The following is a 14,271-nucleotide window of genomic DNA, read 5'->3' as shown; positions in this document are numbered from 1 at the left end:
ACTTGGTTATTAACAGCTGCTAAAGTTTGCCATCTTTCTTATTTTCTGCTCAGTAATCTTGAGCAGGACTAGTGTGGTTCTTTAGATATTATAGTTATGTTTAACATTTATGCATAAAGATATTCAAACATTTATACACACACACACACACATTCTGCTTTAAAGGAGAAGTAGTCTATGAACATCAGCCAACCTAAAACTCAATCCCGTAAAAGACCAGATGGGAAGGCTGAGGCAGGACATGGAAAAATGGGGAGACTCTCAAACGACCTCTGTGATGTGCAAGCAGTTGAAAAAAAGCAGTTGGAGAAGACGGTATACCTCACTATGGCCGTAATGTTGGGTATCATGTCTGCCTGGATGCCGGCAGCCGCGTAGAAAGAACAGAGTGATACTGTACTTAAAGCCTTAAAGGTGCCAACATGGTGCCATCTTTGCCTAGAAAGGGCTTCAGAAAGTGCTATTTAAACCTGCTGTTACATTTCATTTTAAAAACAAATGATTCTGGTAATATTATAAAAATCAAACTCTTGTGGATTTAAAACTAAATCGCGGACACGCACACTTCTGTACACGGTTATGAACCTCAGCATGATCTGAATTTTAAAACCCTGTGGTCTGCGCCCTGCTTCTCATTTAGCAAGAGTTTACAGTAATTTAGCCTTTTTGCACCAGGGAGAAATGATCGTGAAATAAATTCAAAGAACTGTGTAAAACTCAAGATTTAAGCTCAGTATTTCTATACAGAGATGGACACTAAAAATTCCCCTTTAGCAGTATTCAATCATATCATAAGGTGGGTTTGCCCAGTCAACATAAGATTCAAGACTCACAACTTTATTGATCCCATAGGGACATTGTTACAACTGCTCTCCACATGACAAGTAGAAAAGGAAGGAAAAACCTTCCACCAAAGTCAGACAATAAACAAGTAAAAGTGCAAACTAGACATCAATAATTAACAAAAAACCCAGCTAGAGGAATAAACATAAATGAAATAACAATACTTTTTATCCATTTGGACCATTTATGTCCCCTCCTTTTTACAGAAGGGGGTGAGTTGAACAGTTTAATGGCCACTGGTTTGTTTTACTAGTTTGTCCAGTCCAGTCTTTTTCCATTTTTGCCTCGTCCGTGTTCGTCTGTCTTTAAAAGAACATGTTGGTTCTTGGTCTTTTGGAGCCATTCATTAAAAAACAATCGAACCACAAAGAAAAGAAATGTTGCGAGTTATAAAATAAAAAAAACTCTAGAACAGCTTGTTGCGACCTGGCTCAATAGCCATGACAGAAGAGAGGTGAGAGCCAAAATAAGGAATTCATTATTGCAAAAATATAATAAAAAAAAAACGAAACAGGCTCTCGTCTCTGAGGAAGGTCTGGGATTTGTAGGAAGTGGGAAAGGGGTCCAGGTGCCCTTAACCACCTTAATTAGCTCCACCTTCAGCTATCTGCAAGTAGAACACGGAACAGCTTGATGAGCCAGAAGGTCGTCACAAGCTACAAATAAACCTTTTTGTCAGAAACGTCAAGATGTTTGCTGGATAATTGTGGTGTGGAGTCGCATTATTTAATCTGTAGGGAAGTAGGACATGTTTCAAAATAAAAGCGCTGTGACAAATAAGAGGTGACGTGCAGATGTTTGAATGGCCCATGAAGGATGTCTGAAGACTGTGCTCTTTGTGATTTGTGTGCGTGTTTTAGGTGTAAGCGGTGCTCTAAGGCTGAAGTGAGGGAGCCGTGTGCTGAAGGGGTCGAGGTGATTGATGAGAAGACGATTGCAGAAGGTGAGCGAGAATTCAGTTTGAGCTTGTTGGTCATTGAAAAAAGGAAAATTGTTAGGATTTGGGGGCTTTGCTGCATTCACGGATGATGAATACAGAAATAAAAAGCCATCATTCAGTAAGTCCCCAGTTTTCTGACAGCAGAGCCTGTGATGTGGACGCTTTGAATGCACCAGCAAGAGGAGTTTTAGAGCTGGCCCCTGCAGCCATCACGGTGAAATTATAGAGCAGCTTTTCTCGCTGTTACTGACACATAGATGGGTGTGTGTGCGGGTGTGTGTGTGTGTGTGTGTGTGTGTGCGTGGACGTTATTGCTCATCTTGAGACATCTTGTTTTCTTAGAGCGTTTAAACGCAGAGTTTTACGTTTGTGTCCTTTTGCTTCTTCCTGAATCAGCATCTTGTAAAGGTTCCTCTGAAATAAATCCAAACTTTTTAATGTCTCCGCTCCTCTGATCTGCAGCTCTTGGCGTTCAGCTGCTGCAGTTCGTCCTGCTGATGAAGCTTGAGCTGCAGGACGCCTCTGACACACTGGAAGCTTTCCTGTGGAGAGACGCAGTAAGTGTCTGACCACATGTAGAGATCACAAGGCGAAAGTTTCACTGAGTATTTTGTAGTCAGTTTATTACCAAAGCATCAGTGTGTTTTCATATATTAAGTGTGTGTTGAAGTTTAAAAATTTAAATAAAGATACACTTTACAGTAGGTGAGTGAAGAAGGCAAAAATGTAGAAAAAGTCTTCATCATTTACTACTGTACAGCACAAACACAAGGTTTGAATGTTTGATCAAACTTAAAGGCCTTAATTGTGATTTAGAGCTTTAATGGGTTATTAGATCAAGTGTTAATCATAATCCTGTGGCTAGAACAATTTAATAATTACGGTTTTAGGAAACTATTAGGAAAAAACACCAAACAGTTCGTAGTTTGATTTTTTTAAATGGGTGATATTCTAGGTCCTGTGTAATGGTGTTATTATTTTGTATTGTTGAGTTTTTCAGTATTTTCTTGCATCCAAAAATACAAATGATAAATCATGGACATAAAAACAAAAATGTTATTTTTTTTAAGGAAGACTTTGCTTTTTTTCTAAACTAGAAGTATTTTCAACAGTCCACATACAGACTCCAACACAGACAGTGGATTGTCTCCGTGCGTATTTAGTGTCTGTCAGTTCGCTTGTAGATCTCTGTTCTGCCACACACACATTTTCACTGCGTAACATGTTTATTAATTCCTAAAACTCTTGGTTTATAAAGTTGTAAGAAATATTGACCCGATCTGAAGCTCTTTCGTTTCATCTATTAACACGTTCGAGTCTTTCACCAGGAGCTTTTCTTCAGCCTGTCGGCCGAGGACCTGGCTACCAGTCAGGAGGCTCAAAACCACATCAAACAAACAATGGAGTCCCTCTGTCCCCCAGGGGGCCACACAGGTACAACCATCACCTTCACAAAACATTTTAACCCAGAGCACATGAACGTTTTAGCAGCGGTTTTAAAACCTTCAAAATAAAAGTCCAGATAGTCAGAACAGAAACTAATGTGAATCCATATTTTGTTCTGTGACTGCAAGTCTAGGAAATATTTTCTAATTGTCCAAAGTGTGCATCCACCCCTCAACCTTTTTGACCGCTTGTAGTGCTTACTTTCTGTTAGCATTAATGCTTGGGGTGGTGTGATTCACATCCTGCCATGGGATTCATGCTGTTGTAGCTGTAACAGTGTGTGTTTGATGCTCAGTCTCCATTATTTGCGTGGAACTTAAATAAAAGTAATAGGTGTGTGTTGTGTGTCCAGGTGAGCGCCCCTGGCTCAACGTGTGTCTGACAGCATACCGAGCTGAAAACGACGAGGGTCAGAACCAAACCTGCTACCAGATCTGCCACACCACCATCAGCAAACCCTCGTGCACACAGTCTGACCCTGAACCTGCCTGAACCTCCTGCAGGTCAAAGTCAGCAGTGAACCAAAGCTTGTGACTGCTCTCGTTTCCCTCTTCTCTTGTATTTTACAGCGTTTGTGCTTTTTATTTCTATTTATTGTGAAATCTGAAAGAAATGCATATAAACTGTACGAGAGTGTTAAAAGCGTGTTTTTAAATGCCGCCGTTTTTAACTCACTCGGCCTTTTTTAATGCCCCTTTCAAAATAAAAGACTACTGAATGACTTAATGTGGCATTTTTGGCAGGGAACAAAAAAGCAGAGAAGGCTGTTTATTAGCATTTTCCCAGAATCTGCAGCAAAATAAAAAGACAATGGGCCTCGCTGATTCTGATGGTTTCTGCAGTAAGCGTTAAAACCTTTGTGTGCTGGTAAGATTTGACCCTTAAAAGCAGCTCTTCACTCCATCATGCAGCTTTTCTCAGGACTGACCTGTGTTGTTGCTGTGCCATCTGCTGGTCAACTGACAGCAGACTTGTGTTTTATCCTTTGTATACTCTATAAATCAGGGGGCCTGGCGGGTCGGGGTTGAGATGAGGAAGATGAGGCCGCGGGGCTGTGTATTTTTGCGTCAATCTACTGTCACCTTTACCTGCTTGCTCTCAGTGCTGCAGAGATCTGATGTTGGTGGTTGACGAGAGTCCAAATCCTCAGAAGGAAATGCTGAGCGAGCCAGGTGCTGGAGGTCTCTAAGCGAGACTCAGACTCACAGGGCAGGTACTACACCTCCAGTTTTACAGATGCTTTCGTCTGTGAAAATGTCCTTGGTGATTTGGCAGAAGCGGGAGGGAGCTGGTGTGACACCCACAGTTTGCACTAGATGGCGCAAAACACCTGCAAATATTTTCTTTTTTTGACAAAGTGACATAATTCATGACATAACATTTCTTTACCTGAACAATTTCCTAAACATTCTACAAATGTCTTGCCAAACCACACACAGAAAGCTGATCAAGTGATAGGGTACGATGCCCTTTAGCTTCCTGTGAAATACTTTTTCAGATGCAGTTTGTGTTTTACAATAATTTTAGTTTCCTCAAAGTTTCTTTAAAAAGGCATCAGATTTCAGTTGTTAGACACAGAAAGTTTTCTAGTTTACGTGTGTGAATAACCTTGAAAAATATAAATGCATTTCTTACAAAATGTCATTCACATGTAATTAGAGTGAATACTAACTGATACTACAGGCTATAAAATGCCCTGAATATTTGTTGTGTATTCATGAGATATTATGTCATTTCTTACTGCGCTGTTACTAAATGCTCTTCAGACTCTGTGTATTTAAACTCTTTGTATCTTTAGGGATGAGAGTTTTCTTTACTCATGTTTCTTTGTTGCCTGAAATGAATAAACCTTAAAATAAAATCATTTCGTAAACAATCGCGAACAGATTAGATGCGAGTAGCTCTGACAGAAGACTGCTCCCTTTCTCCTCCCGCCCTCCTCCTCCTCCTCTTCCTCCTCCTGCTGACCGACTCTTTCTCTTTTACTCGGAGCTCTGCCTCTTTCTTTTCTCCACCCCAACCCGGCCTCCGAGCGCTCCGGAGCGGCTCTGCGTGCAGGAACTTTTCTGGACAAAAGTGGACCAGCTTCGACTGGGTTCCAGTTTCCACCTCCATCCTCTGTTGCGGAGGATGTGAACGCTTAGTTAAATGCTCTAAGCCTCGTTTGACGCCGTTTTTTTTCCGCTCTGGTGTTTGGTCGCTTTGGTGATGCCTCCGGACTGGAGCCGATACGGGACGCAACCGAACCCAACAGGTTCACAGGTTTTACGGCAAACAAACAGTACAAACACTGAATAAAGGAAAAAATGAAGGAGGCAAGATAATTTGTATCAGTGTAAAGTGGAGGTTTATACATTTAGACTGAGTTTCGCAGACCGTAGATGGATCGATCATTTTGGACCACACGGTTTTATCTCCCGGGTTAGACAGAACCACACCATGCTGCTTCCACTCTTGAGGTTACTGTGTTTGTGGCTTTACAGCGAAGCCGTCGCCAGTCAGCTCCGCTGGGAGAAAACAAAGACGACTTTCAGTCCTCATTATGAATCCACCGCCGCTTATAGGAATGCGCAGAGCCAGAGATGGCGCTCTGTCAGCGGCGGGGACAATGGAGGGACGCGGGGAGCGAGTGCACAGGCCTCGTGGTTGGACACTGTAAACCGGTCAACCTCTTCTGTATTGGCGTCACAGATTCGTGTGCGTAAAAGCGACGCGCAATATGGAGCACGGAGCATCCGATCTGTACCGGAGGAGGAAGCTTTACGCACGGAGGGAAAGAAGGTCGTTAAGTGCGTTCTGGGTGAAGTGCTTAGGAAAACAGAGTATGGACGCATATGCACGTCCGGGAGAACCGGACTCAAGCGGCGACCGAGACGGAGCGCAAAATCCCGTAGGACGAAGCGGAACGAGTCGCTGCAGCACGGAGCCGCGTGGGAGGCTCTGCCACCGGCCATGGCGCAGGAGCAAGAGGCCGGGCCCCCTTTCGGACTTAATACCAGCGACTTCGATGAGGATTATGCCCTGCCAGACTACACCGACACCACGCCGTTCGTCCCGGTGAATACGCGGCCCAGACGCAAGCAGATGAAGAACCCGTTTTACCCGGTCACTGCGGAGTCGTACGGAGCGTACGGGGTCATGATCACGGCTGCGGTCATCTTCAGCGTGGGGATCATCGGGAACGTGTCCGTCATGTGCATCGTGTGTCACAACTACTACATGAGGAGCATCTCCAACTCGCTGCTGGCCAACCTCGCGCTCTGGGATTTCATCGTCATCTTCTTCTGCCTGCCGCTCGTGGTGTTTCACGAGCTCACCAAGAACTGGCTGCTGGGGGAGTTCTCGTGCCGGATCATTCCGTACCTGGAGGTGAGGGAGGGGGCGGGGTTGGGTTTGGTGCTGTTTAGGAAGTCATGGAATAAATAGGGCTACATGTGTTGAACCATGATCAGAATGGATTCAACATACAAGCTGAGAAATTACAGCTCAGATATGAACACAACTTCAGAAAACAGTGATAGAGTTCAGAGTGAGGAGAGGATGTACATGTAAATATAACCTGTGTCCCCCCAATAAAACCTGTGCATCCTGCGCATAAAGGTTGGCTGCAAATGGAAGAAACAAATATCTAAATAACTAAAAAAAAAAAAATGTTGTAGCCACAGCGGAACATGTTCCGTGTGTAAGTTTGGCATTTTTGGAGTTTTTACACCAGATGCCCTTCCTGCCGCAACCCTCCCATTTTATCTGGGCCAGGGACTGGCACCATGGTGGCTCCTGGTGGGTGGGCGGACCCATACCTGGCGGGCTGGGATTCAAACCCCCGGCCTTCTGAATCCCAACTCAATGCTCTACCATTGAGGCACCGGGCCCCCAAAAGCAAAAGTCATGTCAGTACACATGGGTAAATATTAAAACAGATTTAAACTTTATTTGACATTTTCTGCGCCTGAATCCCCTTCATCCACGACCCCAGTGTGGGATTTACACAGATTAACGGATCCTCTTTTAGTACCACGTGTTTGCTGTGGAGCGGGTGAAAGACACGATATCCACAACAACTGCTCCTGATTGGATAATATGAGAGGTAACTGTAGTAGCTACAGTGACAGATGCTTTTACTTGATGTTAATAAGCCGGTTTTTGACCAGTGTTTGACAGAAGTCAGGATTTATTTCTGGTTTTTCACTAGTAGCAGCCATTTAGCATTTACCAAACAGAACTGGCAGCAGTGCAAGCATTGACTTCAAAAAGCGAGCCTCGCCCTTCTAACCAATCAGAAAAGTTGACTGATTTGTGGGTTTTGCAGCTTCTTATGTACTATAATTTCATAAGGACAAATACTTTCATTGTTGAGCAGATGGTAGCAGAGCAGGCAAATCAACGTATTGTAGCTTTAATGATGAGGCTTCAGCAGTGGCTCAGTAAGTAGAGTGGCCACCCAGCGATCGTAGGGTTGGAGGTTTGCTCGGGGCCACAGTGTCCCTGGGCATTGAACTGCAAACCTCCCACCGCCCTCCCCAGCACAGCGGTACCAGTCACAAGGCTGGTAAAATTGGGGAGGGTTTCGTCAGGAAGGGCATCCGGCTTAAAAATTCATGCCAAATCAACGTGCGGAACCTGTTCCGCTGTGGCGACGCCCGAAGGGACAAGCAGAGAGCTGTTGCTCTATATAGAGTTTAAATCAGCTTTAATGTCCCTTAATGTGATGTCTTTAATCTGATCGGTGTCACATCAGACCCCACCTGCTGCACATGAGACAACCTGCTGTCCAGCCAGAGTGAGGATCAGTGAACACAGTCAGACTGAGATTAGAGATTGAGGGACCCCCCTCTGATCAGTGAGCTGGCTCCATCAGTTTAACTAGGACAAGGAACTCTGAGATTAGACGAGGGATATTCTGTTCAGTTTCGGTTTTATTGTTCAGACAGTGTGCTTTCATGTTTGAACATGACAGTGTCCCAAATCCAGTTCCATGAAGAAATGTTTCTCAGTTTGGTGTGGAAGAACCTGACTGACCTGGACCAAGCTTTTGGCCAGACAGTTGCGTGTATGTGTCTTCTGTGTTGGACAGACAACAATCATTGTAAAGTTTGTGTTGGAGATGTGTTTCGAATCAGCGTCTGAGGTGTGAAGTCCACCAGCAGGTTGACTTGTTGATGGACGTCTGGACACAAAAGGTCAGATTGACTGAGATTAAGCTTCTCAGCAGCAGCAGCAGCTCTTTGTTGGAGGTGATGACCTACATGACGTCTTTTTGTCAGTGGTTCTTACTGTTAAATGGAGTGTAATCAACCAAAACAGCAAGAGGATTAATCAGAAAACTGCTGTGATGGTCCAGAGCCCAACACACACACACACACACACACACACACACACACACACACACACACACACACACACACACACACACACACACACACACACACACACACACACACACACACACACACACACACACACCTCAGCCTAACTGTGTGAAGTTTAAAGTCAGTGCTTCCACAAACATCACTACTGAGGTCCTCTGGATTTATCTAAACCTTAACAGTGATCTTACTTCTTCACTGTATATTCATGTCATAGTGACAATAGACAGATTAGCTCCTTCCATCCTGAGGTTCATTCATGTAAACATTGTGACTAATGAAGAATCTGATTACTGTGAAAGCTCTGACCTTAAGCTGAATAAAACAGAACCAACATGGCCACCTCCATGTTTAGTATTTGTTTTCTTCCACCTCTCACTGTTTTCACTAAGTTCTCTCCAAACCCGCCTTGTGCCGACCTGAATCCACGGCACATTGTGGCAAGTAACAACGCAACAGGTGGCGTCTGGTAGAACAGCAAACGGAAAATGACAAATGGAACATGTAGGTTTTATGTAGTTTGGTAAAACTTAAGACAAATGCAAAATATCTGAATAGAAAAACTCTGTTAAGCTTCAAGTTTAGTTGATGAGTCACTGTGTAAAATCAGGATGGAATAAAAAGGGCAATTTAACGTCACAGTTGAGCTGCATTTTAACTGCTGAAAGCAAAGTGTGTAACACCGAAAGACTTGGCACAACATCCAGACTTCAGGCAGTCACTGCTTACAGACCTGAAATGTCTTTGTAAAACTGGTCCCAGGACTTTTCTTTACGATACCAACTCTGCGTCGTCACACACTCAAATGAGCCGTTTGCCTGTTTTCCTTCATTCAGTGTGACGTGTTTACAGCCACTGAGACACAACAGATGGTTTGTGACATCATGACACACTGTGTGTGTGTGTGTGTGTATCACAGGGGGAATAGTCACTTTATTACAAAGTTCACTTCAGGAACAGTTTGTGGGTTAATGGAAAGTGAAGTCTTTTAATCTTTTTTTCATAGATTTACACATCATCCAGTTGTAACTGTTGATCTGTGGATGAGGTGACGTTGATTCCAGTTCAAACATCATAGTCCAGGGAGATTCTTGTCTAACCTCATCTGTCAGTCTGTCCATCACCAGAGCAAACAAGAAGGGGCTCAGAGCTGATCCTTGATGCAGACCCACCTCCACCTTGAACTGTCACACCTACAGCACCTCACCACTGTCTTACAGCTCTCATACATGTCCTGCACCACTCTAACATACTTCTCTGCCGCTCCAGACGTCCTCATACAATACCACAGCTCCTCTCTCTGCACCCTGTCATACGCTTTCTCTAAATCTACGAAGACACAATGCAACTCCCTCTGACCTTCTCTGTACTTCTCCATCATCATCCTCAAAGCAAATGCTGCATCTGTTGTTCTCTTTCTAGGCATGAAACCATATTGCTGCTCACAGATGTTCACCTCTGCCCTTAGCTGAACTTCCACTACTCTTTCCCACAACTTCATTGTTTGGCTCATCCGCTTTATTCCTCTGTAGTTGCCACAGCTCTGCTCATCTCCCTTGTTCTTAAAAATTGGTACCAGTACACTTCTCCTCCAGTCCTCAGCATCCTCTCACTCTCCAAGATCTTGTTAAACAAACTAGTCAGAAACTCTACTGCCACCTTTCCTAGACACTTCCATACCTCCACAGGTTTGTCATCAGGACCCGCTGTCTTTCCACTCTTCATCCTCTTCAACGTCCTCCTCACTTCACTCTTACTAATCTTTGCTACTTCCTGCTCCACACCAGTCACCTCTTCTACTCTTCGTTCCATTTAATTTTTCTCATTCATCAACTGTTCAAAGTTCTCCTTCCATCTTCCCATCACACTCCTGGCACCTGTCAATACATTTCCATCCTTATCTTTAATCACATTAACCTGCTGCACATCCTTCCCATCTCTATATGTCTCTGCCTCACCAACCTGTACAGACCAACCTGTCTCCTTTTCAACTGTCCAACCTAACATACAAGTCCTCATATGCTCTTTGTTTGGTCTTTGCCACCTCTACCTTCACCTTACGCTGTATCTCCCTGTACTCCTGTCTACTCTCTTCAGTCCTCTCTGTGTCCCACTTCTTCTTTGCTAACCTCTTTCTCTGTATACACTCCTGAACTTCCTCGTTCCACCACCAAGTCTCCTTGTCCACTTTCCTCTTTCCAGATGCCACACTGAGTACCCTCCTACCTGTCTCCCTGATCAAATTAGCTGTAGTTTTGCAGCCATCTTGAAGCACCTCCAGACCACCCAAATTCTGTTTTAGCTCCTCCCTGAAAACCACACAACTTTTTCAACTTCCACCACTTCATCCTCTGCTCTGCCTTAGTCCTTCCACACCACCATCCTGTGTTGTCTGGCTACACTACCAATACTTTGTTGTCGCGTTCTGTGTTCCTGTCCTGAAGACCAAACCTGCCCATCACATTCTCATCACCTTTGTTACCTTCATAAACATGTGAATTGAAATCTTCACCAGTCACCAATCTCTCACCTCTGCAGATGCTCTGCATCACTTCCATTTCTCTTCCTATCTGACCCATGGTAGAACAACTTTTGAACCCTTATGCTAAGATTCTAGCCTTGCTACCTTTTCATATTTTTATCAAAACCATGTAATAGCTTAATATTCATATTTTTAATTCTGCTCCCAATTGATGAAGTGTATGATAGTTGGTGCATTTCCACTGTCTGTTAGAAAACTAAAATTGATATTTGATTTTTTTCAGTGTACACATGTTCGTGTTGAAATTTCGATAACATGGAGAGGTCGCAAAGAGAGTCACCTGGTCTCCTGGACTCACACAATATGTCCACCTTCCTTCTCTGCATCATGTCGATCAACTCTCTGTCCTTCACTGTCATAGTCCCAACATTCAAAGTCCCTACTGTCAGTCCTACATTCTTAGCTTTCCTCTTCTCTCTCTGCCTACGAACACACCTTCCTCCTCTCCTTCTTTGACCAACAGTAGCCCAAATTCCACTGGTACCCTTTAGGTCAACAGCACCAATGGTGTTCGTTGTTAACCCAGGCCCCGACCGATCCGGTATGGAAGTTGTGATTTGAATATTTAATTTGACGTGTGTTTTACGTCACGTTAATGGCCTTCCTGACACAACCCTCTCCATGTATATCTAAATAGTATATATCTAAATATCATGACTGGAGGTGCAGACATGCTTTCCATTCATGTGTATGAACTTTTGACTCTGGAGGTTCGTCAATGATCAGAAAAACAGCTGCATTTTGTAGTCAATTTGAGACAACTGACATTAATGAAATCTTGGTTTTCTGAGTCAAAGTGAGTTGAGGCTGTTGCTATAAGCAGAAGTGAATGTAACCCAACTTCTGTGTTCGTTCCCAGGTGGCTTCTCTCGGGGTCACAACCTTCACTCTGTGTGCTCTGTGCATCGATCGCTTCCGTGCTGCCACCAATGTGCAGATGTATTACGAGATGATCGAGAACTGGGCTTCCACTACGGCTAAACTCACCGTCATCTGGGTGGGCGCTTTGCTGCTGGCGCTGCCCGAGCTGCTGATCCGACAGCTGGTGACCGAAGATGGCGACCCGCCGGAAGTGACGCCGTGCGAGCGCTGCGTGGTCCGGATCTCCACCAATCTCCCAGACACACTGTACGTCCTGGGACTCACCTACAATGGCGCGCGCCTCTGGTGGTACTTCGGTTGCTACTTCTGCCTGCCCACGCTGTTCACAATCTGCAGCTCGCTGGTCACAGCTCGTAAGATTCGCCACGCCGAGCGGGCCTGCGTGCGCGGCAGCAAGAAGCAGATCCAGCTGGAGAGCCAGATGAACTGCGCCGTGGTGGCGCTGGCCATCCTCTACGGCTTTGCGATCATCCCGGAGAACATCTGCAACATCGTCACTGTGTACATGGCAGCTGGTGTTCCCACGAGAACCCTGGACATCCTGTATCTGGTCAGCCAGCTGCTGCTCTTCTGTAAGTCTGCGGTAACGCCGGTGCTGCTGTTCTGTCTGTGCCAGCCATTCACCAGAGCCTTCCTGGACTGCTGCTGCTGCTGTTGCGACGAGTGCGGCCAGCCCCGATCGCCCACCGCCGCCGCCACCAGGGACATCGACAACGAGTGCACCAGCACCGAGCTGGAGCTGTCGCCGTTCAGCACCATCGGTAGGGAGCCATCCACCTCTCTCACCTACGCTGATGTGGGGACACACTGCTGAGGTCGCAGGTCAAAGGTCTGCAGTGTTGAGCTGGTTCTGGGTCAATTCTGTGAGCGGATTAGGAATCAGACCAGTGGACACGGTGACCTATCAGGCCGAACCCTCCTGCGGTTTTAAAAACTATGAGTGAAGTTGACCCTAAACACACTTTTGTTTACAGACGGACAGACTGAAGACGCCACTGTCCATTCACTGTTTACAGAATTTATACACAAAAACACACATAGTCATAGTAATGGAATTGATTTGTTTAGTTTTTTATTATCATTAACTTCACTGGTACTTTTACTCAGCCTGGTACTGTGACTCCTAAGTTTTGTCTGTTATGATACGTTTAGTTTTATTTCAAATCTCACTTTTGTTTTGGTGCGTCATATTTCTTAACACTTTCCAAAATGCCAAATTCACCGATCAAGCAAAACATTATGACCACCTGTGCAATTTAATGCAGTCCAATACAGTGGCTCCGCCATGAACTCTACTTTTACAAGTAATATTTCATTCAAGTGTTCAAGTACATTTCAACCTAAAAACTGAGACATTTCATCTTTGTAAAAGTAAAAATAATGGCAGAGCTGCTGAGTTGGATTGATTTAGAGGAGCTCAACTCAAGTAAACGGTGACTTATTTATTATTGGAAACTTTCCCTACATGATCAACTACAAACACATTCAGTATTTATTATGTTCAGACCTGCCACTGAACACTTCATGGGCCACACTAGCAGCGGACACCAGGACTACAATGATTGAGTACCTGTCCAACATTGTGTCCATTTGTCAGTTGTTATCTTTAGTTATTTCATTGGATAACGGACATAAAAAGTACCAGCTATAGCTGCTATCAGCTGGGTAGTTTGTTTTCTTCTGTCTTTGTGGGATAAATGGGACATAGAGTAAAAAATCGAGTGTTTATTTGAAATTAGGGAACTGCACTCTCCTCAGTTTGTGATGTGACAGTTGTTTTTAGCCACAGAAAATGTGCCACTTCAATTAAAAATATTTTTAAAATACATTTTTGGTGAACATTTATCTGTGCTGCACTTTAACCACGTTGCCTTATTCCAAACGATTTGATACAAATGACATTGGCCCCTAATTTCCCCAATATAATCACTTTTTATTTGCCTCTAGGCACAATTTTCATCATTCGCTGAACCTCCTTGACTGAATGTTTGGACAGCGATGGTGCGAACCACATAATGTTCAGAAATCATGGCACTTACAGCAAATCTAAACAGTAGTAGAATTAATTTAGCTGCTAAATGCACCGTTTGCATCTGGTCTCACTAATTAATGATCCACAGCAAATCTCTATCACACAATACATTGTATTTTAGAAGTTGGAGTAGACATGAAATACAGCATAAATACTCTGTAACTTATGTCCTAAGTATATCTAATAATTAGACATTTTTCTGTTGTTCCATTTCTGCTGA

The 14,271-nt window shown here is 44.1% G+C and overlaps 2 protein-coding genes across 5 annotated transcripts in view; both read left to right on the top strand.

Annotated features, from left to right (window-relative positions):
- pot1 (protection of telomeres 1 homolog) overlaps window positions 1-3,950 on the top strand; it is a 52,468-nt gene extending 48,518 nt beyond the window's left edge. For all 4 annotated transcript variants that reach the window (XM_067493082.1, XM_067493083.1, XM_067493081.1 and 1 more), the window contains 4 exons: window positions 1,704-1,786; window positions 2,246-2,340; window positions 3,112-3,217; window positions 3,582-3,950. In XM_067493082.1, the coding sequence (XP_067349183.1) occupies window positions 1,704-1,786; window positions 2,246-2,340; window positions 3,112-3,217; window positions 3,582-3,721 (424 nt within the window). In that variant the 3' untranslated portion in view covers window positions 3,722-3,950. The remainder of the gene's footprint in view (window positions 1-1,703; window positions 1,787-2,245; window positions 2,341-3,111; window positions 3,218-3,581) is intronic.
- A 1,249-nt stretch (window positions 3,951-5,199) lies between these two features.
- On the top strand, window positions 5,200-13,847 carry gpr37a (G protein-coupled receptor 37a). Its single transcript, XM_067493084.1, has 2 exons — window positions 5,200-6,598; window positions 11,997-13,847. The coding sequence occupies exons 1-2, from the start codon at window positions 5,669-5,671 to the stop codon at window positions 12,831-12,833; spliced, it is 1,767 nt and encodes a 588-aa protein (XP_067349185.1). The 5' UTR covers window positions 5,200-5,668; the 3' UTR covers window positions 12,834-13,847.
- The last annotated feature ends 424 nt before the right edge of the window (window positions 13,848-14,271 follow it).

This window comes from Channa argus, chromosome 23 (assembly GCF_033026475.1).
Source record: "Channa argus isolate prfri chromosome 23, Channa argus male v1.0, whole genome shotgun sequence".
Lineage (NCBI taxonomy): Eukaryota > Metazoa > Chordata > Actinopteri > Anabantiformes > Channidae > Channa > Channa argus.
This window is presented reverse-complemented; position numbering and strand designations above follow the sequence as displayed.